Source organism: Xiphophorus couchianus, chromosome 22 (genome assembly GCF_001444195.1).
Source record: "Xiphophorus couchianus chromosome 22, X_couchianus-1.0, whole genome shotgun sequence".
NCBI lineage: Eukaryota > Metazoa > Chordata > Actinopteri > Cyprinodontiformes > Poeciliidae > Xiphophorus > Xiphophorus couchianus.
In genome coordinates, this window is record NC_040249.1 from 17,741,873 (window position 1) to 17,765,991 (window position 24,119).

Sequence of the window (24,119 nt, forward strand, 5' to 3'; positions counted from 1 at the left end):
TGAGTGAAAGAAACTTTATTCAAACTTCCCAAAAATGATAAAAGTAAGCAATTAATGTTTACATGATTACTAGCAGTAAATAATAAAGAGGGTTAAAATTCATTCATGGGCAAAACAGTTAATGCAATCTGAAACAAAAACATTAAATGTCAAAATATCCCCAACACCTATTATTAGCAAAAGAAATACAGCATTTGAAGAAATTCTGCAAAATCTCAAATCTGGCTCAATAAAGTGATATATATATACAGAGTATATATATACTGCATATATATATATTCTCATTTTATTCTATCGTTTTCTGGATTCCACAACTAAGAGTAAAAAATAAAAGCTAAAACAACTGATGGAAATCAGCAGACCTGAATGTGACATACTGCACAAATTTATCAAATACATAAAATTACATCTGTGAGAAAACATAACTATCAAATGGTGGAGAAAATCGCGAAAGAGAAACAACATGGCTGAACCTAAGCCTTTAAATGATATTAATCACAGGGGAAAAAGTCAAGTCTGGATGTGATACATTCATTAAATAAAACTTGAGATGTTAAAGTAAGCTTTCTAAAGTGAACATTCAAAGGTTTCTTTGATGCCATTTACAAATTACCATTTAGACTAAGGATACTTTAATACAAAGCTGAGATGAAGAATAAATAAATACATTTAACAAACTGTAATGAATAGCAGATACGGTAAGTAGTACATTGTCATCAGGGAAAATACAAAGACAGACAGCATAAACTCTTTTGAGAGGGTAGAGTACATTGATGTGTTCAGAAGAAGCTCGTCTTGAGTTTAATAGTCGGCGCAGCCTGCACAGTTGGCTGAGCTTGCCTTGCTGCTGCTTTGGCTTTGCTGCTCGCCTGGTTAGCTCGAATAGCAGACTCAAGACGCATTTTAAGCTCAGGTGCTGCACCGATTACGGTCTTGAAGGCAGCTGGATACAGAGGCCCAATTCGCATTAAGTTTTGAAGGGCAAAATCGTGCAGGTTTTTAGAGACTTGAGGTGCGGAGGAGATCGCATTCTCATCCAAAAGGTAAGAGATGAGAGTAGGAACAAGAAGAGCCAACAGCTGCACTCCTGTTAAACAAGCAGACACATGCATCAAACATTAACGACAATAAGCACAGATGATTTAGAATTCAGACTTTGAGAAAACCCATTTAATATGGTGCAAAGTACACAAACCTAGACTATCACATTGGCCCAAGTATGTATTCTGTGTTCATTGATAATTATTTTGGTTTGCAAATTTTTAAATTTTTCAGGTGTTCAGATTTTTTCTCACTTCCTCTTACCATGTGTCATGATATGCTCTGATGGCAGATATGGGCACATGGTGTCTTGTCTTCTTATTGTTTAAAATTTCACACACTCACTGTTCAGGGTATGATTCAACATCAATTTGCTCATTGTCATCAGTAACAAATTGAAATGTAAGTCTGAATGTAAAAGGAGGACACTTCCTGTTATCAGGGTGTGGGGCTGAAGTGATGTCAGTAAATTACCATATGAATGTGTTCAGTGCCGGTCTGTGATGAGACAGAAAATCTGGTACAGCTCCCAGCTTGTGTGTGGAAGTTACAACAACTTTGTCTTTAATGAATAACGTTTGATCTCCAACATCTAAAGATTGTAACGGCCTATTCTGAAGTCTGTAAATCAAAAGCTGTAGGAGGCGTTTGTTCAAATTTCCATGTAAAAGGCACAAAATGGCAGCTTTGGACCAAAATGGCCGACTTCCTGTGGAGTTTGGCCTATGACTCCAAAACACTTATTGCAGGTCTTGAAACATTACATTTATATATCAAATTTCAGGCTGTCAGGGGGCAGGGCTTAGATCATGTAGCATTTGACTATTGAGTTTTGTTAGGAACATACAAAGGACCAATCAAAACATGTTTTGTGCCTCTGTGATTTTCCTTCTAGGAGTAATAAAAATGTTTATTTTTTGATGTGTAGTGTAAGTTTGAGGTCAGGCAACAACCCCTTTAACATGCACAAAAAGTCAGGATTTTTTTAACTTTACATCCTTTGTGCCTTATGAGCAAACTCACCAATATCAAGCTGATCGATCAAAATCCAAAGATGAATTTGATCAGATGCAGAGTCTATAAAGAGCTAAACCAGGATCAAAATCGGTCAAAATTGCAATTTCTATTCAATATGCCAGATACACTATTTGTTGTAAAGCAACAAAAGCACAAATGTTTTCTGTGGGCCTTGGGAAGTTCTACAAGTGTACCATATTTCATAGCTCTGTAAGATAAATGTGGAAAGTGTTTTCGAAGTTGTCAAGTGTCACTTTTGAGATATTTCTCTTGCAACTTTTGCAAAATGTAAATTATGTAAATTTTACACATGACTGAGCACTGTAAAATATTTGGTGAGTTTTTGAATTGTTAGACCTCCAAAAAGCCATTTCATTTGCTGGAAGAAAATGAAATGTTCATAATAATAACAATAGATAAATAACTTTGAGAACTGAATGTACAGTATGATGAATGTTATATCAAAATCAATAATAAAACTGACAGTGAACCGGTGCTTTGATTCTAAATTTAATCTAATGCATCTAATGCGTTAATGCTCTAGAGCACACAGTCAGAAGAACAGGACTTAGTTCGTTAGCAGACATACTGTAGCTTAGGCTAAATGATTTCATAAAAAAATATGTACATGCTACATAGGGTACTTGAGAAGTTCATTAAGTAAAATTATACTTACTGTTCTTCTCTTCGCCCATGCTGACCAGATTCTCTAGGACCCTGATTCCCTCCTGCACAGCCTGCAGCTCAGCAGCAGTTCCCGGCCGACTGCGTTCCACCGCCTTTAGCTTCTCCACCATGAGTGGAGCTAAGGCGTGGATGTAAGGAGTGGACAAAGCTCGGTTGGAGTGTTGAAACACTGACAGAAGCAGCTGGTAACACCGGGCCTGAACCTGTGGCAACCAGAGTTAATTTTTTCACCAATAACTAATACGATTTTTTCTGAAAATTCACGTTTTGCTACAATAGAGACACAATTCATGTGTTTTATTGTAATTTTACATGACAGACAATTGGAGAATAGAAGGAACATGATTTTTTTTTTACAAATAAAAATCCAAAAAGTGTGATATATATTTTTTCATTTATTCCCTTTTAGTCGTTTAATCTAATAAAGTGCAACTAAATTTCCTCAGAAGTCAAGTAACAAGTAAATAGAGTCCACCTGTGTGTAATTTAATCTAAATACAGCTGTTAAGAACATGCAAACCATCAGCCTGATAAGTTCCATTGAGCATAGAAAACATGTCAGGAATGAAGTTATGGAAAAGTTTAAAACAAGGTTAGGTAATAAAACAATGTTCCAAGATTTGAAGATCTCAAAATGCACTTTCAATACATACTCAATACATTCTCCTCCATACTTTCTAGATTTTATTTTTATTTATAACTCCCTTAAAAGCTCGAATTTGTGTTTGTACTGTGACAAAATGCAAGACATAGTTTATGTGCATTTCGTTGCTTACCCAGGGATCACTAGAGTTGAGGGCATTTCGGAAGCGGTCCATGCAGCCTTTCTGCAGGACGATGACTCCCACCAGCTCACTACTGGCTGACAGCAGGAAGAGAGTTATTGCTGTCAACATACTGACTTCATCCATGTCAGGTCTGGACTCATCTATAAAGATAAAACCACAAGGTAAAATTTTCACAATAATTAGAGTTCATGTTGTCTCATGGTCAGACAACTTACATTTTAAAATTTACATGCAAACAATTAATCAACTTAGAATTAATTGTCGATTAATGGTTTATTGGATTAAAATTAGCTCCAGCCAACCAACTAATAACATCTGCTTAGACCTGTTAGGGTTGTAGTTTGGCCGCCATACAGCAGAGGAAGCTGCTGGTCATCCCTTAGCCAGTTAATGCAGAAATAAAGATGGCGGGGCCATTCCAGAACAGAAAAAAGAAATGATCCAGTCAGGTGTGGAAAGCAAATTGTACTTTATGTGGTTCTGTTTTGAAATAGATACTCGACAAACTCCTTAAGTTATCACCTAAATAGCAGTCAAACAGAGCAGTGCCAACTTCTCATTTAAAAATGAATGAGGTGCTAGAAATGGAGAGCATAACAGAGAAAAATTGTAACATGATCCCAATAAGCAAGGTTGATTTTGAGGGTTGTTGTGAGTTAAGCTGCAATTCATGGAGTGAAGTTTTGACATTCCTTCAAGAGAAACCACAGAGGGTACTTCTGTATGAATAGCTCTCTGTAAGTGTTTCACATATTTGTTCTTCTCATCTTTTATGTTTCTATTAAGCAACCTAATATGTTCCTGTTTTGTTATGTTTAATAAATATGTTTAAGTTTAATCATGCATGAAAACCATAATTTTATAATAGTATACATTTAATATAGCTGGCACAAAATAATGCTAAAATGTAAACGTTTTTTGAAAATTCAGTTTATTATGAAAAATTTAGCCTTTTATGTCGTAGAAAGACAGTCAGCACTCTTGATACAAGAGAAAATTAGGTTTTTAAGTACATGACTCCTTATGAGCAAATTGTTATTTGATTGATAAGATCAATCAAATCAACTTGATCTAATCAAGTTGACTGTTAGATAAGATCAATCAACTTTAGATTAACTCAATCAATAACTTGCATCCCTAGTACATTTAGGTGTTTGCTTTACCTGGATGAGAGTATTCAAGCACAGACGCCAGGCTGCTCCTGACCAGGGTGGTCCACTGAGTCTGAATGCTCTCCTCCCGGGCCAATGGTGAGGTGATGATGGTCTTAATGCCCTGCAGAGCGGCTGATACAGGTACAGGCACAGAGTTGTCAGCAGCTTTAATTGCAGTTTCCTTTAGGACCCCAGTGATTAGGAAAAGCACTGTAGGAAGAATGGTTGTTGCTCCTGTCAAGGCAAAAATACCAATAAGTTAGAATGAACTTCCTGGATGCATTTGTGCCTGTTGTCTTCAGGTCTCACCAGTAGGAGAGCACAGCGAAGGCAACTCGGCCAGGATGGAGATCGTGTTTGCCACCAGCCGTGCGCTTTCGTCTGGTAGCCTCTGAGGCCTCAGAGGGGCATGGCTAGGTGACTCCTTCACTCGGGAATTAAGCTGCGGTATGTGGCGCACCAGGATGAACACAAGCAGCTCCATGGCTGCATAAACCAGAGACTTGCCAGGTACGAGCTCTCCCGTGTCCCCGCCTTCTCCTAAGCCGGTCAGAGAATCTTTTTCACCTTCATCTTCTTTGCCTGACCAAAAATTTAAAAAATCAGTTACAAAAATTAAATCCCAGAAATATTTGGCTTGGCTCTAGCACAGTACTCCTGACCTCTGTTGGCCCTTTGCTGTTGTAGGTGGTCCACTGCAGCTCTGATGGTCTCTTGCACCACCGCTGTGACCTGAAGCTGGACTGCAGGAGGATCCCGCGTCAGCAGCAGTCTGTGCAGCACATTCAGGAGCTCCACTGCCAGCAGCTGCATTAGAGGTGAGGGAACGGTTAATCAGAAATGCCGTGTGAAATGCAAAAAAAGAAAATTACTTCATCTGACTTACTCTTTCCACTGAGCTTCATAAAGAGCTACTAAAACCATAAATTTGTATACAGCCAGTGATACCCAAAAATAGAATCCAGGCCAACAACAGTAAAGCTGGAGGATCTGGAGCATATGTCAAACTCAAGGCCCATCTGTATACTAAGAAGACGTGGCACAAGTCAAAAGTCGTTGCCATTTTCCACAAACTTGGCCATTACAGTTGATTTTGATTGATGACGACATATTCTCCCCATTCAAGTTATGCTGCAAACAAGGACAGACTCTACCCTATACTTGTACAAACCCCAAAATACTTGCAGCTGGAGGTGCAGTGAAAGGTGGTTTTTAAGTGTGTTTTCTCAGATGGGTTTGTTGACATAAATGCATGCCACATTTTTTCAGATTTTTATTTCTAAAAACTTTACAGTCAATTTCCCCATTTTCCTTCCACCTCACAATTAAGCACTACTCAATTTTGGTCTATTTAAAATCTCTGCAAAATACAGAGAAGTTTGTGGTCTCATATATGTATTTATATAGCTACTCCAAAAATGTTCTTTTGAATTTAAAAAGAAAAAATAAATAATAAAATTTTAGTCAAATAAAAAATATTATGCCTTAGCTAAATAGACTATATGCAACGCCTCTGATTTTATTTCAACACATTAATATATATAATTTTTCCGTACCTGGTCCTCTGCCATATGTGTCTTAGCACAAGGAGTTTCTAGCAGAGTAAACAGAGCCTGCAAGCAGGACATCACGTGTTCGATGGGCTCCTCGGGCCGCGGGAAGCACAGGAACTCTATGCTGACACCTGAGTGACAGAACATGGACATTTTCCACTAACAGTTCATAGTTCTGTTCACTATTTTTTCCTAACATCTTCAAGCTGAATGTGAAAAACAGAAGAATACGGCTGGAAGTGACTTCTTACCCAGCATAAGATGCATTCTGTCTTTAACCAAGTCCTCCAGCATCTTTCCTGAGGAAGAGCTTCCCTGAAGAGCATTGGGAACTTTGGAAGGAGTTGATGAGAGATCCTCTTGATTATCATTAACTTCAAACCCATTGCTGTTCAACCAGAGGGCCACAGCATGCAGCACAGGGGCCCAAGAGCTGCGGTAGTGGAGTCTCGCTGTATCTATTGTCTCTGGGGTATAAAACGCTCCGCCTATGAAGATACACACATCCAATGGACATTATTTGTTTGGACAACTAAATTTATCACAAAACCAACACAGTTAGTGCACTTTGTCCAGCTGTGACAGTAATATGTCTTCTTTAATCTTTTGTACCTAAATGGAGGTTTCTCTTTTGTAGAGAAATATTTTACATTGACAAGCCTAGCTGTGGACTTGGTTAAAAAGTGATGGTTAATTTGTAACACTAAATATAAGTCGGTCCTAATCAAATTAACAAAAACATAAGAACAAAAAAATTAAATCAAAAATGCAAAGTTGACAATATTTCAAGGTTCTTCGCATAGAAATAGTAGAAATCTGGTTTGAAAAATCTTAAAATTAAATAAACACAAGTTTAAATGGAACAATAAAACCTAATTATTAGCTAACTAAACAAAATCTCACCAGTTGAAGTATAACTTTGAACATTTCAGATTAATTTTTGTGGTAAATAATCAGTTGTGTACCATCAGGTGGGAGCTGACTTGAGAACTCAGCAGGCAGAGTGAGCAGCGCGTAGTCTCGCAGCATGGCCAGCCAGAGTCGGCTCAGTGAAGGCAGCTCCGGCTGCACTAAGGTAATGAGGCTGTCTGGAGGAAGCACATCTGCACCCAGGTCATCCTCGTCTTCATCCTCATCTCCCCTTCTAACCGGCTTGGCAGGTTTAGCCTCTGCCTCCTTCTTGATTTTCATTGCCATTACGTACACCTGACCAAAACAAAGCAGCGAGCACGATCAGATTGAATTCTGTGGAAAAAAGAGACATTCTGTCATTTTGAAGCTCACCTCGGCCCAAGCCTTTAGCACGGCCAGCTTTTCCATGGTGGTGGCACTCTCACTGTACAGCTGACTGGAGGAGCTCTTCCCAGACTGCACCTTGTCCAGCGAGGAGACCAGCAGATTGTGGACTCGCCGCAGGTCATTGAGGTCGCTGACTACACCACTACCAATCCACGTACTGCATACCTGTAGACAAACACTGGGGTCAAATAGATCTCTAAAAGTCTCCCTGTTAGGGCGTGTTTACAGCGCAAAGTATTAAAAATGAATACAAAAAATAAATATTGTGTCTTACCTGGCATGCCTTTGCTGTTATATCAGATGGTGTATCAGGAGAAAAAGCAGGTCTCAGGGCAGCGCCAACCTAAGTGCACATAATTTGCATACAAAGTCACGTTTTTGTCATTTCCCTTTTTTCTCTAACTTTACTAACTGAGAACTTCTGGATACATTTCTAACTCACATTGGCCTGGTACTGCTCCAAAATAACATGACCTGGAAACTCAGGCTCTGGTACGGACGCAAACTTTTTAATTATGTCTTCCAGGGCCTGCAGACCAGCCATCCTCAGCTGGTTGCTGTGGTCGGTGGCTGCCATAAAGGCCATACGGATCAGGTCAGACAGATGGAGCACCAACAGATCTCCTGAATGGACAGAGATGCAGGAAGGAACAACAACTTTTGTGAATAATAAAAACCAATTCATAAATGATCAATGCAGGGGGAAGTGAGCTGTCACTTTCAACAAAGAAAAATAAATATCATGACATGTTATTAGTTTTAATTTTCTTCACTGACAACTCAGTGTCTGATTTTATAACCAGTGTTTTGATCTTCTGCTTTTGAACACATAAGAAAAGATCCACTTTCAAAATTTTAGAGTGTGGACTCAGGACTAAAAAACACCAAATATTGATTTTAAGACAAAAAAATAATATTTGCTCTAACAGAGGTGCCTTTTTCATACAATTACAGTAGCTTGCAAAAATGTTAAATTTTACACATATTCTCAAATTTAAACTACAAATTTTAATGTGTTATTAGAGCAACCCACTCGTTATTAGCTGGAAGGAAAATAGTAGCTGGTTTACAAAGAAAAATCTAAGAATGGTGTACATTTGTATTCTGCACATGAAACAGCCAGATGCAGTCTTGATTTAATCAAATCAATCAGGCAGAAGGGAAACCATCCTGAGATATCCTTTTTGTAGAGCAGACTTTCCTGGCACATGTAGGTAACAATCTAAAAAAAAATAAATTACTTAAATTAATTATCTGAGTGCCTCTGAGGCAGCAGATGTCCTCTGGGTTCTTGTGATGCCAGAAGAGAGCAGGAATCTATCTACCTTTATTTCTGCGTTCATGTGCTTTAGAAAAATTTAGTATTACAGCTGGTATGTCCTGACTCTTGTCATATCTGTGCTTTCACCCTAAAGACTATAGGCACCCTAAAGACTATAGTCTTTAGGGTGCCAGAAGGTGAGACATCAACCAAAAGTCTCACAGCTGTAGTAGTAAGGAAAGACGATTCTACAAAGTATTTCCATAGAAATGCATGCCATATTTTTTAGATTGTTTTAAAATTATACATCATTTTTCTTCTAGGGATTATGCATCCCTTTGGTTTGATCTGTCTCACCAAAATACAAAGACATTAGTGACTGTAACAAAGCAAAACATGAGGAAAATACAGGGTATGAATAACTTTTCCAAGTCTTTATCCATCCATTATCTATGTATCTTGCTTGTTTTAGAGTAGATAACATAAATACAGGCTCCTCCATCTATTACAGTGGAAAAACTCTCCCAGTTCTGCTTATTCATCTCCTGCCATGTTCAGTCTTTACTCACAACAAACATGGACAAACTATTTTCCACAACCTAGATCTCCCCAGAGGCAAGACCTTTTACTGTAGATATTCAGGCAAAACAACAACAAAAAACTCGTAGCATAAATCAGCAGGGTGGTAGAATGGTACCTTTGGGGTTCTTTGCTTGAGCAGAGCGAGCAGTTGCCAGGTCGAAGTGTGCCTTGTCTGCATTCTCACATAGCAGGATGATGCGGCACAAGCAGTCGGCAGCAAACACCCGCGTCACCCAGCGAGGCGCCACAGAGGGCTTGGACTTGTCATCGTCACCCAGGCCTGTGAACATGGTGTCGTCGTCCATCTCGTCTTTTTTCTCAGAGTCCTCCTCATCCTTTTCCACCTCAAATGCCACGGCTCCCCCCACGTCTGAAAGAGGAGAAGGGCGTTTTTATGACACAATGATTTTAAAGACACACATTAGGTTTTCTTATTAATCTGAGAACTTGCCCGTTGTTGCCGCGAGGACGTCTTTGCAGAGTTTGAGCCAGTGAGAAAGCTTCTCCACAGCGAGAGATGACAGCATGTGCCCCAGTGTGTCATGGATGTCAGAACACAACTTCCTGTCCGTCTCTCGATCCAGCATGCCAAACAGAACGCCTTCCAACCCGGTTTCAGTTATATTTAGATCTGAACCACACACCAGGATAACACCATAAGAGTTAGCATCTCAGTGAGCCAATATTACCAAACAGAATATTGCAAAAACACAAAATCCTACCAAGTATTTCTGGTTTACTCTCTAGTGCAAATATCTTAGTGCACCAGAAATAAGACAAAACTAACTTTCAAATAGCTTTTCAGCAAGAAAAAACCTTGTTTAACTCAATATTGATGAAAAAGAACTACTTATAAGTGTAATAGTCTGCCAGTGGAACTAATATGTTATCATCAATAATAAGGAAATATTGATTTAAAATGAGCTCCTACATCCTACTGAAAAGTCACTTGTAACTTAGTTGTGTCTTATTTCAAATGTAGTAAGATATTTGCACTAGAAACTATAGCAAAAGTACATGGTAAGATTTTGTGTTTTTCCATTAGATTGGCCTTATCCAACTCACTGATGGTTGCATTGTCCTTGCCATCTCCTGCTTTCTTTGCCAGACTCATGGCGTACTCGCACACCTCTGCGGCCTCCCGCTGTGCGAGCTGTCTAAGGCATGCTACGGCAGCACGACGCAATAATAAGTGAGAACTGCACAAGTGCACCTGCAGGAATCCCAGAGCAGAGTTAGAAATCCCAAATTAAATCAGCTAAATACTCTTTTGCGGAGTGAAACGTGCATCTTACACAGAGGCAGGGCACCAGGCTGGACAGGTTCACGTGTCGAGGAGCAAACATGTGCAGCTGCTGCAAACAAGAGATGGCAGCTGCCTGTACCAGGGAGTCAGAGTGATCCTGCATGATGGCACAACCGACCAGGCAGGACGAGCGGATGGTGGAAATAGTTGCTCCATTTCCTGGAGAAACAAATTAATTAGAAAACCAGAAGGAAGCTGTTTTTAACAATCAAATGACGCAGACAACTGGAGATGATGGCAGAAGGACTAATAAAAATCTTTATATCTTAGTTCAATCAAAGTTCCCTGGATTAGTTCATTTTTTATGTTGATGAACACCTGAGTGGGTCAGTTTGATCCCACCGGGGGCGTTGTGAACCTCTTTTATTAACTAAGAGTTAAAAAAATGTGTGTTCTGCACATTTACTAATGTTGGAAAGAAACATTTTTATGACTCAAATAAATAACAACCAAAAGAGAATCACATTGAGTTTTTCTGGATTAATCAGAGGTAATAGTCTGTTATATTTCATATAGTTTTTAAGAGAAGTTTATGCAATTAAATTATATATAGTTTGATCATTTTTATGACTATTTCTGACTATAACTAATGAAAAAATGAAACTACACAGAACAATATAAGATACAATTAACTAATATACAATGGCAAAAGCACATGGGTATGGATTTAAAGGCACTAAGGGGAAGAATTGGAAACACAGGGGCATAATAGGAGGGTACAAAGAGGAGAAAGGGGCAAATTGCGCCATAATCATTCTACAAACTCTTAAATCAGTCACATTTATTGATGTTAAAGTGTTTATTTTTTATGATAACTGGCACACTTTTAATTAAAACCATGGCTTAACATAGCAGACTCAAATCTTTATCTACTCTGCAGTGGATCAGCTTTTCTTTGCCATGCAGCAGACCTTAGAAACTCTCTCCACATCAGTCCTTGATCTAACAATATTGTTTATCCAGATAAAGGAGATAAAAGAGAAGAGAGTAAAAACACCCATTAAAAGATATTTATTTTTAAAAGGTGAGTTTAGAATACTAGCCTACATAGGTTTAAATTTTTTGTTACTGCCACCTGCTGGCAAAATATAGCTTTTGACCAAAATATACACTGCAAAACCCCAAAAACTTACCAAGTATTTTGGTTTTGTTTCTTCGTACACTTGAAATAAAACATAACTAACTTTTCAGCAAGATGTTGGAGCTTGTTCCTACATCTTGATATTGATGAAAAAGTACTAGTTGTAAGTAAAATAATCTAAAGCTATCACATTTTCCCATATTATAACTTATGGGAAAAATCTCTTGTTCCACTGGCAGATTATTTCACTTATAACAAGAGGAAAATGTGTTGTTTTAAGAGAAATAAACTGCCAGTGGAACAAGTACTTTTTCACCAACATTAAGGAATTAATTACTTAAAACAAGCTCTTATATCTTGCTAAAAAGTTACTTGTAAGTTAGTTTTGTTTTATTTCAAGTAGACTAAGATATTTGCACTAGAAACTAGGCCAAAAATACTTGGCAAGATGTTGTGTTTTGGCAGTGTAAAAGAAAACTGTTCTAACACAGGAAATATGGCGTAATTAACCAGACTTACCTTGTAATTCTGGTCCAACAGTGGTGATCAGAGCTCCCAAGCAGCGACCCAAACACTGGTGGACCTCTGTGTGAGAAGGCGGCACCGTAAGGAGCAGCGTGAGCACCAAGGAGAGCGTGGGCTCCACGTAACCTCGATACATTGGCCCGCTAGAATCCACGATAAGAGCCAGAGAGTGCAGAGACCAGGTCTGATGAAAGAAGAAGAAACAAACCAAATTTTTGAAAACAAACATTTTATACACTGATTTTAAAATCCTCTCCTCCTGTGTAATACCTGAACTTCATGGGAAGATCCATCCTGAGCAAGAGCCAACAGGATGCTGACACTGGTCTTCAAGTGCTGCCCAGAGCCGATCCCTCCGACGTATCGATGAAGACAGCCAAGAGCCAATGAATGGCCCGTTCTTGACACCACATCACGAGCCGACTTCAGCCTTCAGTCACAATGAAAAGACAAAATGATTTTTTCTCATCAACTGATTTCTAGCCAAGTTATTGATTAACGAGTTAATCATAAGTAAATATAGTTAATCTAAAAAAATTACATTGTAAAAACAGGAACATCTCAGGTAGAAAAATAAAAATAGAAAATATGTGATATGTTCATACTGTCTGGTTGCTCTTGAAGGAACGTAAAAGCTTTGCTGCATGAAGTGCATTAACTCAAGATCAACCTTCAACATGTTTCTTTCCATCATATTACAACTTTTCTCTGTTATCCCTCTGCTTTTCTGTCATCACAAACTCTCCTTTGTAACACATCAGTAATTTTTGAATGAGAGGTTGACATTCTTCTGCCATTCTTCATGCTATGCTCAACTGAGCGCCATTAAGGTAAAACTTAAGGAGCTTGTCAAGTATATATGTATAACAGAACCACATAAAATGCATTTTGCATCCCAAACCGTACTATGTTTGGATTGTTTCTCTTTCCTGTTCTGGTATGGACCCACCATCTTTGTTTCCATATCAACTGGCTCTACTTAAGGATGACCAGTGGTACTACACTACAACACTGACAGAAGGTTTAAGCAGACGTTATTAGTTAATCAGTTTGAGCAAATTTTAATCTTTTCAACCATTAATTAACAATTAATCATTAGTTGATTAAATTCTTGCATACCTATTTAATATTTTAAAATTCCACAATATTCTTACTTGTCAAAGCTGGTCTGTGCCATTCTGGCGATGAATGTGGCCTCTCCTACCACCTGAGCCATCCTGCCCAAAGCCTCTCCAGCAGCACAACGCAAAATGGGATTAGGATTGTCCAAAGCTCCCATCACCAGGGCCAGAGCTGACTTGCGCACCTCCTCTGGGCCCAAAGTGCTCTTGTTCTCAGCCAAACCCTTCAATCAGTACCAGATTTTAACGACAGTGTCAATGGTCAATGGTTTTAAGAGGACATACGGGCTGTTTCCTTACCTTGAGAGCACTAAGCACTGCAGTGAAGATGTTCAGCTGAACCGCCTGCTGTCGAACTCCTTTGGCCTGCTTTATGCACTCTGCAAAGTGGTCTAGCATCTGCAGCCTGAATTAAACCAATAAAAACATCAACAAGAAAAAGTTAAATAGTAAGAGAGTCAACACCAAGAGCCCTCCCTACAGTTTTCCTATTTTAACCAATTTACAAATGTATAATATGACAGCTTTACTACTCACCTGTGTTTGAAGGAGACGTGAGGGAAAACCACGCCAAACAGAGCAACGGAAGCGTCAATGACAGACACGCCCAGAGGCAGAGGCCCAGGAATGGCCTCACCAACGGGAACACGCAGGTAGATAGACGAGGGGTCATGCTCCAGAGCGCCGCTGCCAGAGGCGCTGTTGGGCTGCAGCTACAGACAAACAGAGTTATAATAGCGTTAAAAAAAAAACACTACAGGCTCAATATTCTATAGTGCAAAGAAACTCATTTTGGTTTTCAAAATTTATACAAATAAAATCTGAAAAGTGTGACAGGCATGTCTGTTTTTAGTCCTTCTGACTTTGACGAACAACGTTCTTCCTCTTTTAAGTCCTAGGAGTTTTTCCTCTAGCAGGTTGGCACACCTGAAGGCTCACGTTTTTGTTATTTTTTATTGTAAAATGGTTAAATTCTTCTCTGGAATGTGAGTGTCTTTAAACATAATTTTTATCCATATTTTCCTCTGGACTTTGACTTAGACAAAGTTTTTCAAGCTTGCTCTTTGTTTAGCTTCTCATCTCACCATTTTTTTGGCATGTAGGCCAAAAAGCTCAATTCTGGTTTTGTTTGTCCAATCATGATGCCATTTCTTTACTAACACTCTCTGACACATTTCTGAGGCTGTTGCAGAACAACTACATTAGTAACACAATTAAATAAAATGGGTGCACAAAGATGATATTTGCTAATTTTGTAACTTTTAAAGGGAAGTTACTGCACTGGATTTTATTTTGGGGCATCAGATTAAAAAATGATAAATGCATCAGTAAGTCACAAGTTTCAAATTTTTATTTGTAAAAAAAAAAAAAAAAAATGTGTTTCCAAATACATTAACACTACTTACATAAAACCCCTTTAAGTTGATAAGTAAAAAGATAAGGCTGGGCGATAAATCAATTTTATCAATTAATCAAATTTTAGTTTTTTAATTTTAAGAAAATCTGGATTTCTTTTTTCACCAAAACACTTGTTGGGTTTTCATAGTTCAGAGCAAAATCAGCATGCACAAGACCTACTTTTTTGAAAATATTTTTTATTTGTAAACTTTTTTTTCAGAATTGCAAAAAGAAAAAATATATATATTAAAATCAGAAATCAAATTTGGTATGAAAAATCAGCTATTTTATTTTTAAGCTATATCGCCCCGCCCTAGAAAAAGTGTATTCGTACTTTTCCAAGTCAATAAATGAGGGATTTTGGAGGAATGTCAGAGGTAATCTGAACTAACTTGATCCTCGATGGACTTGTGGTCAGTTTCCTGCAGCCAGGAGCCCATGAGCACACTGTCGTCATAGTGACACAAAGAGCGCAACAGTGACGTGGTGGTGTTGGCAGAGTTGTCAGTCAAAGTGAACTCTGCCACCAGTTCCCTCAGAAGAGCATTGAAGCTGCCTGCAAAAAGATTACAATGTTTAAAACAGTTCCTTAAAAAAACATCTGCAACATTTGCACAGAATAATTTAAAAGCAGCAGTTTTACCTTCATACGTCTTAGGAGGCAGGAGGGCCAAGATGTCATACAACCTGAGTCTCACCATTGCTGCACTTGCTTTTAAGTGAGCACCATGGACTTTAGTGATGGCAGGGACCCTGAAAAGCAACAAATAATCGTCATCACGTGTCTCTGCCTTTAACATCTTCAACTGGTGAAGAAATTTTACACTCACTGTGACATCATGGTCATTGCACATTCAATGGGAGTCATGAGTCTACGGATTACATCTTCAGTGAGAAGCTCGGGACAGTGCGCCACAAAGCTGCGCATAGCTGCAGAAAAGAGAAACAAACAAGTCAAACATAAGGATGTTTTAATACCCAATACTCTGGTAGATTATATCTCAAAGGGGACCAAAATTGCAACATTTGTTACATTTTCAGCTGGTTCGCCTTCATGTTGCGTTGGGTCAAACAAGCCAAACCCTTTAGAAAACCTGTGAACTGTGGTGGCACTACACCAACAACCACTGACGGAAACTACACGGAAACTTCTTAAGAAGACAACATGAGCACAACTTCCTTCGTCACAAAATATAAACAAAAATGGGTGGTGTCATATTTTAGCAGTTGTAAGATTTCTCTTTTGTCTCTAGTAAAACACCACAAGCCATTTCTCTTGCTAGCGATAGACTCTTGTGTTTGCTTTCATTGTATTTACCCAGAATGCCCTGCGCTACAGTTTACTTCCAGTTTTCCAAATATGAATTTGAACATTAGAGTTCACTTCTACCAAACTGAGAAGGTTAATCACACAAAGGTTCTTAGGTGGACCAGAGTTTTCTTTTTGGTCAACATCAGAGTTTGATTGCGCATTTACATCTCCCCAAACAAACCAGACTTTCCACACAAATGAACTGGAGCAGGATTAAAGTGGACTAAACATGGCTGGTGTGAATAAACCCTAAGAAAGCTGAGTTAATGGAGAAGGCTGAAAGTCTACAGAGGAGAGGTTTTTACCACACAGCGCTCCGGCCCGGCCCTCCAAAGTGACCTGCCAGGTGAAGGAGTCTCCTTTGGCCTTTTCAGCCTCCAGCTCCTTCTGGGAGCGTGGAAACACGTTCCTCCACAGCAGCAGCATTTTGGGAAGGTGGTAGCGGACGAGTGAGGAACCTGTAAATGTATTTAAACACAGATCAAAGGTGGTTGGGAGAAGAAACTGCAGGCAAACAGCTCAAAGCTTTTTTTATGAGACTCACCTAAAGTCATGAGGGCCCCCAGCAGGAGCCATCCAGCCTGCGTGCGCTGCAGGGACAGCCGGCTGTTCTGAGCCGCAGTACGCAGGAGGTCCTCAGCTATGCTCACCACCAGCTACAGATTGAGCAATAATTTAGCTTTGTATTTAAAGACACTTGAGGCGGTTAAAAGTGAGAGAAATTAAACTTTTCACACCTTGCCCTTGGAGTGAGGAATACCCAGTGGACACTGGTGTACACCTCCCAGTAGAGCGGCCATTGCGAAGCTGTAGCCGCTCACGGCCTCTGGAGAACTCTTCAGGTTGTTGATTCTCTCAGCGCAGCGGTCCAGCAGCGGAGACAGCTGATAGGGCAGAGCCACAGCCACACAGCGCAGACACCACGCAGCCGCCAGGCGCGCTGCCATGCTCGGGTGCAGCAGCACCGAGGTTACAGTTTCCAGAAGCCCTGGAATGTAAATATTTAGCGTAAATCCTCACTCCGAAGTTACAGAACAAAAGTTGGATTTCATGTTGATGTATGCGTCTTACCAATCGAAGGCTCCTGGATGAGCGGAGAAGCCGTGGCACTCAAGCTCTGCACTAAACTGCCTAGCTCTTTCAGGGCGCACACCATAACATGCTGACTGGCAGAGACGTCCGCTGCCCCTGCCTTGTTCTCCCCACTGATGTCGTTCACTACCGCCTCTGAAAGAACGTAGCAGGAAACAAAAACAAACAAGCAATTCAAGCTTGTTGCTTACTCTTAACTGTTAAAAATTCATAAAAAGATCATTTTCTTTAGAATGTGTGCAGCATTGATGGATGTAGTGGCTTAAAATCAACAACAATTTGAAAGTTTTTGATTTATTAAAGATAATCATAATTATTATATCATAACTGGAAAAAACTCCTTAAAAGTGTTAATGGACCACTACACACTGCTGTCACACATTCATCAATTAGGCTCTTAAATCATGTGGTTGAACCATTGAACCCAGAAATATTTGGACACTGACACTTGTTATCATCAGATGCATTTAAAGTTAATAAGATTAAAATGCATTCAAGCAACGTAAAAAATATTCAAGTTGAAGAAAAGTGCCAAATAAATCAGAATGTTGGTCTTAATTTAAAATAATCATATAAACAATAGAGGTTGTAGGAAATACAGATTTAAAGGAGGAAAGAAAAAAATCTGAAAAACTTCTTTGAATGAACAAATGTAAATATAACAAATCTAAATCTACCAGAAGTATTTATAATTTTATCTTTTCAAGAAAGTCGACATATAAAATTGCTTATTATCTCGGTCTGTTAATATTTGTTATTATTCTAATAGTGACATTAACTACACCTTAAGATTCTGATGTATTATAGACACTCTATCAATATAGAGTAAAGATAGAGAAAGGTTTTTTTACTAGCAATAATGTTTTTGTTTATTGGTGTAACTATCTTGGATGAAAGTTTAATGATCTCTAAACAGGTTATGAATGCTCACAAGAAAACCACGTCATATTACAATTGTTTGATCATTTAGTCATTATTATTATTCAGTTATCTTTAAATTATTTTTTATTTTATTATAACATGCTTTATTTGTATATTAAACCAACTGTGGTGTCATTGTCCAAATATTATAAACCTGACTGTGTTACAGTTTGGAGTTCTGAGGATTTCTGTTACAGAAATATGAAATATATATAAAAACTCTTGTACCATCAAATATACAAATAAAAGCACACTGGTCATTTTAAATGTCTAGAAATCATCTGAGCTCCAGACAGACAACAGTCAGGAGAAATTACACAAAGATTAAAAATAGTCTCAAGGACCAAATTTAAAGCCGCTTCTTGATCTGTGGAAAAAATCCACCAGGGTTCAGATCTCATTGTTTTATTTCCAATTAGCCACAAACATTTTTTACATTTTTTTTTTTTTGTTTTAAGGAGTTTCACAGATCAAACTGACTGGAAAAGCTTGAGCCGCAAGTATAAAGTGAACAACAAAGAGCCCAGAATAACATCTGGAGAAAAACTAACAGTGAAGTAAATTTTTTTAAGTTGTGTTATCAACAACAGCATGATGTCCTATAAGAGGTTGCACAGCAAATCAGAGTAAGAATCATCCTTTTGAATGAGATAATGGTGATTTAAAAAGACACTGATGTGATGCTGTGTACGGCGGAATGGGAACTATCTGGTGGTGTACTTGCAAACCTAATTATGCCTTGCTGTAAATTTGGAGGCACATGCAGTTTTTTTGCTGATCTAAGCCAGATGTTTACAGTTGGAAGATGTTATTTGCTCCTTGGGGATTATAAAGCAATAGCAGAGCATAAACTGGCAGACAAAAAGCCATGATGACTATAAAATAATGGAAGAATGAATAGTAGATGGGCTGTGTAGCTGATGGATGATAGTATTGACATTATGATGCTGCTTGTGGTTAAAAAGAGATGGAAAGAAGGAGGAAGAGGGCCACCCTAGAGAAGAAAAGACAGAAAGCCAAACTAGAAAAAGGAGAGGCATGTAGGACAAACTCTGTCCACCCAAAAGCAAAACATGCAATGATTCTGGAAAGTGAATGCAGAAAGAATTAAATATGATAACAATGGATGAGTACTTACTCTGTAATGCTCTGAACCGTGATATTTCCCCCCCATCCTCCTTACCCACAGCCCTCATTTGTTTGCTGATGGCTTGGCAGATTTCTTTGCCGGCGGCAATCTGAGCTTTTTCTCCCAGTAACCCCCCCAAGGTGGCACGCAGCATGAAAGACACACAGCGCCGCGAGTACACAGCTTCCACGTGTGTCTGGGTGGCCCGCGGGTGAGACACGAGGTCCAGAACGTGGGACAGAAATGTGGCAAAATTGCGCTCCAGCCACTGACCACCCAGTGTGGTCACAAAGACAACGTAAGCCTGAGGACAGAGAAGAGAACGACCGGTAAGTTGGACAAAAACCAGATTCTCACATCTGCATGTAAATTTTTTCTTCTAGCCCTTTAGCTATTTACAAAAGCATAAATACAAACATTCATTATTAATCTATGGAAGACAGTTCTGCAGTGGTTAGGCTTTAACTGGAAACATTTGTCCGTCCATGAGTGAGCATGAATGGACGGATTTATTGGAACGGTCTTCAATTCTTTCCCCTCTAAAAAATCCCTCCTACCTGTGTGACCCCGACTCGAACCTCCCTGCTGACCGACGCCCCACCCTTCAGCATCTCCCCTCCACTCTTCAGGAAGCCAGATCCACCCCTTAGGAATCCGGTGGCCATCAGCTCTAGAACCTCGTCCAGTGTGGCCCGCTTCACGTTCTGACGCATCACTGGGAGTCACAAAAAAACAGGTTGGAAACAACGAGTCTGTATAGAGAGTTCTGTTGACCCAGCTCAGGTACCTGCAGCTTGTTTGGGCATGAGAGCCGTTGCCATGACGGTTCCCAGCAGTTTGGCCACTGCCACCCGAACACCATAGTTGGAGCCTTCCAAGGCTTTAAAACACAAAGTGGCCACGTTCTCCAGTTCTGTCGTCCACATGAACACCGCCTCATTCTGCAGCTCCAGCAGGCACTGATCGGGCAAAAAGAAAGATGTGAGATTGTGTAAATAAATAAGTTTTCAGCTTGACTAGCCATTCAGAAACTCCTTAATCTGATTTTAATTATGAACAGTGAAGACACCAACATACTTAAGAGCCCTTACGACTTACACCACTATTCAATTTGAAAGTTGCTACAGAGAGAAGAAGACTCAAAGTTTGCTTATTTAATCTTAAGAAAGGTGTTTAAAACTGAAAACACAGGCATGTTCATTCAGCTTTTTAAGTCAATGCATTTTATTTCTGTGTAAAAAAATGGCTTTATACAAGAATCAAGGCTAAGAAAGCTACTGCAAAAATGTTACATTTGTGTAGTAAGTGTAGGTACACAAATACTGCACATCAAGTGAAATAGTACAGCTTAGGTTTGGTATTTTATAGTTTGTTGGCTGCTGGTTATATAGTCTAACAGCTGCCAAGAGGAAAGATCCCAATAACTCTCATTTCTATATTTAGCATTTAGCAGTTTGTTGATAAACGAGACCAGATGTCATACATGATAGACTGTTTAAGAGTGATGTTGGTTTATGGGATGTACAGTTAATATGAAAGATTTCAAGAAATTACTGGGTCTTTTAAACAAGTCACACTATTAGGCAGTTTTTGTAGCGAGGACTTAAATGTTAGATTAATGTTAGAATGAATTCTCATATAATTGTGGTTTTAAATTATTCAGTTAGAATACAGCTATTAATTGTTTTTTTAATCCATTCTTTGAAGTGTTTTCCAGATACTAACCTTGGCTACCGCACAGCGGACGGCCATGGATCTGTCTGTGAGCAGGGAGCGAGCATTCTTGTAGATGTCTCTGTGACATGAAGCTGCAGCTCCACCCAGTCCACTCAGCACCTTCTGCAGGCTGAGCAGGATCTCTCCTCTGCCTTGGGACTACAGAATTCATTAAAATAAATAATACAGATATTACACAATGGCCCTCTAGTAAAGAACTAAGTTATGTCAAAAACAAAACATCTCAGTTACCTCTGCACTCTTTAGAGCTTTCAGGAGATTATTAATGGTGTCTGGAAATGAGCTTCCCAACATCCGGCCCATCTTTTCATAAAATGCTCCAACACACGCCACTGCAGCACTGTGAGACAAATACCAACCAAAACATTGCTATACGCAAGCAAAAATCATTACAAAAACTCAGAATGATTAGAAAAAAAGATATGATAAAGACAAACTTTCTTATCAGGGTTAGTTACATTTTTCTTCCACTTTACAAGCTGCACTGCTTTGTATATGTCCATCACTTAAAATCCCAATACAAAAGACTAAGATTTGTGGAGATATTGGGCTAAATGTGGAAAATAAACATCATGTAAACAAAACACAGGATTAAAATAAACTGCACCATTAAATCCTAATGTAGGATTAATTTTCCATTAATGCAAGAAAGAAAAACATAACACCTCTTCCTTCTAACTTAATCCTCCCTTTTAAACACAAATTATTATACCGCAGACTAATGCATGGCTTAACTGCTAATACCCTTTGAGAGGGGTCAGTTGTATGTGCTTGAATTTTGAAAGCAGTAATGAAAAAAATAAGAGGTCCTTGTAAATGTCAAGAAGCTATTAATAAACTGTAAATATTCCGAAATGCTGTATCTTACAGTTTTGTTGGTAAGTATGCAGGTGTGTCATCCTTGCTTTTAATGATCTCATTGCATTTATCCAGAGTCTGGAACACGGTGAAGGTATCGCCAATGCTGTAGAGAGTAGCAAGGTTTTTAGCCAGCAGTTTTCTAGTTGGTGGTCCAGGGGCGCTGCTGATCAGTCCTGTTAACTGTTCCACCAGCTTCTTCTGCTTCTCCTTCACATCCACCTGCCATTCAAGCACATAATTAAAGTCACCGGAGGCCTGCAAAGGCAATTACTTAAAAAAAGCAACACTAACAATGACAAATCACCTTATTTGCTGCCACAAGCACTTTATCCAGGAATCGAAGCCATTCGAAGATGAAGACTGGTCTCTTTGCTTCAGTGATCTGAGCCAGAGCATCCTCATTGAGCAGCAGACTGTGAGCCAGCTCCATGGTGAGGATCAGCACTGTTCACCCTCGTCTGCTAGAAAGTGTACATTGTCAGGATAAAATGGCAATTTTCTGCCTATTTGGTAATTTAATTGCTACCCTGTTAAGTCTTGCATATAAAGGCATTGCAGATACCAAGGTAAACAGGCATCTTAGCAAGTTAATGTTCCAAAACCACCAAAATGATGAAAGAGTTTAAAGTCCTCTCAATGAAATGTCAGAGAAAAGCCCAGAGTGACTGGAGTTTCCTCCTGTTTTATGGAGGAAAGCGTAAAGCAGCACTGCTCTCCTCCCACTTATTACTGTGAAAGGAGGGCTCCTATATTTTACAACACAATCATTTTTTTCCAGTTCAAAAACAAACATTGATGGTCATAGTGTGAAAATGAACAATAAAATATGGTAGTGGCAGCATCATGCTGCAGGGAAGCCAGTCAACTCTCTTTGTAAGATAACTGGTTTTAAACCACAGTTAGTCAAATTTGAGCATCATGTCTGTTTAGCAGCAGAAAGTGTTGATTCTACCTTATTACTACATTGAAATGACCAGAAATGTTCTAAATAAAATTATTATAATGGTAAAAACTGGGTTGACTGTGGAACATTGAGTAGAGTAGTTGTCTTGCAATCAGAAAGTCATTTGTTTCTTCTTACAACAGTCAATGTGCCCCTAGCAAATGCCTTTAGCACCAAGTTGCCAACCGGTCTGCATTAATGGGTCAGTGTTTTAGGAATAGTTGCAGCTTTTCTTTTTTTAAACAAAAGCAATTAGATTATTTTTGCACTTTTTTAGTTAGAGACGTTGGTGTAAATACAGTAATATCATAAAGCTGTGGTAGTTCTCATACTGGTCCATGTCAACACTCCAGTATAATGTCACATCATCATCGCAACATTCAACGTTTGTCCATATTGTATGTTTTGCTGATGTACTGCAGCCTTACTGTGTTTCTTTTTCCATAAAGAGAACTCCTGACCCAGAGCTACTCTGTTTTTCTCCTATGTCTGCTTCTGGCTCTTTCAACATCTAGCTGCTTGCAACAGCTCAGGTTGAATCTGGTTCTACTGGGGGTTCCTGTTAAATGGGAGTGGTTTCTCTCCTCTGTTGCCACATGCATGCTTAGGATGAGGGATTTCTATGAAATAAGTGACTCAATGCAATCTACTGGGCTTCCTTTGATGACTTTTTAGAAATTGGTGTTTTATGATCTCCTGACTTTGAACTGCATTATAACTAGCTACATTTTTTTATTCCATGTGATTCTTGATGTGACTGCATCATGTTGTAATGAATTGGATTGAATTGAATGAAATTTGCTCATGTATGCCCTAAACAAAATTTTTTGTTTTGTTAAACCTTGAGATTTACGTTGATTTGGCGTCATATAAACTGATCTGAACAGGCTATAAATAAACCGGTTAAATGAGCTCAAAATGTCTATCATTTCTCGGACACTTAGCTTCATTTACATGGCGTCTGTGCTTCATAAAAGTAAAGCTTAGAAGCATGTAACACATTACTTTTTGGGTTGTTTTGTGCTTTGACAGTCGCTGACAGTTTTTAGCTGTTTGTAGCAACCTCAGCTAGCTAGCTGATTCCTATGAGGAACAAGCTGAACTCCGGTAACACGGCGTTAACCGGGGCTTTAAGATGTTTTCTGAAGTCTATCACAACTCCCAGATATCCAATAAAACACGACATCAACAACAGCATGCTAAAATGTAAGCTAAATATCGCTAAAATACAAATACTACCTGTGTTTCGATGATCCAGGATGAATGACGACAAAATATCAGCGGCGTTGCAAACAAGTACTTCCGGTGGGA

The 24,119-nt window shown here is 39.0% G+C and overlaps 1 protein-coding gene across 3 annotated transcripts; it reads right to left on the reverse strand.

Annotated features, from left to right (window-relative positions):
* On the reverse strand, window positions 1-24,119 carry heatr5b (HEAT repeat containing 5B). Of its 3 annotated transcripts, none has more exons than XM_028007198.1 (36): window positions 24,048-24,119; window positions 22,170-22,326; window positions 21,873-22,084; window positions 21,236-21,344; window positions 20,993-21,142; window positions 20,055-20,226; window positions 19,825-19,982; window positions 19,322-19,571; window positions 17,197-17,352; window positions 16,863-17,113; window positions 16,670-16,781; window positions 16,431-16,583; window positions 15,644-15,743; window positions 15,457-15,566; window positions 15,206-15,369; window positions 13,953-14,128; window positions 13,716-13,821; window positions 13,449-13,639; window positions 12,565-12,724; window positions 12,289-12,478; window positions 10,678-10,847; window positions 10,448-10,595; window positions 9,834-10,013; window positions 9,498-9,752; window positions 7,982-8,163; window positions 7,814-7,882; window positions 7,525-7,704; window positions 7,206-7,446; window positions 6,492-6,728; window positions 6,244-6,371; window positions 5,350-5,494; window positions 4,997-5,269; window positions 4,697-4,921; window positions 3,522-3,673; window positions 2,735-2,948; window positions 1-1,087 (listed from the first exon to the last, which is right to left on the reverse strand). In XM_028007198.1, the coding sequence occupies exons 2-36, from the start codon at window positions 22,293-22,295 to the stop codon at window positions 780-782; spliced, it is 6,153 nt and encodes a 2,050-aa protein (XP_027862999.1). In that variant the 5' UTR covers window positions 22,296-22,326; window positions 24,048-24,119; the 3' UTR covers window positions 1-779. The 3 variants fall into 3 exon arrangements, with proteins under 3 accessions (XP_027862999.1, XP_027862997.1, XP_027862998.1); XM_028007196.1 differs by having other exon boundaries at window positions 19,277-19,571; XM_028007197.1 differs by having other exon boundaries at window positions 19,277-19,571; window positions 22,170-22,323; window positions 24,048-24,102.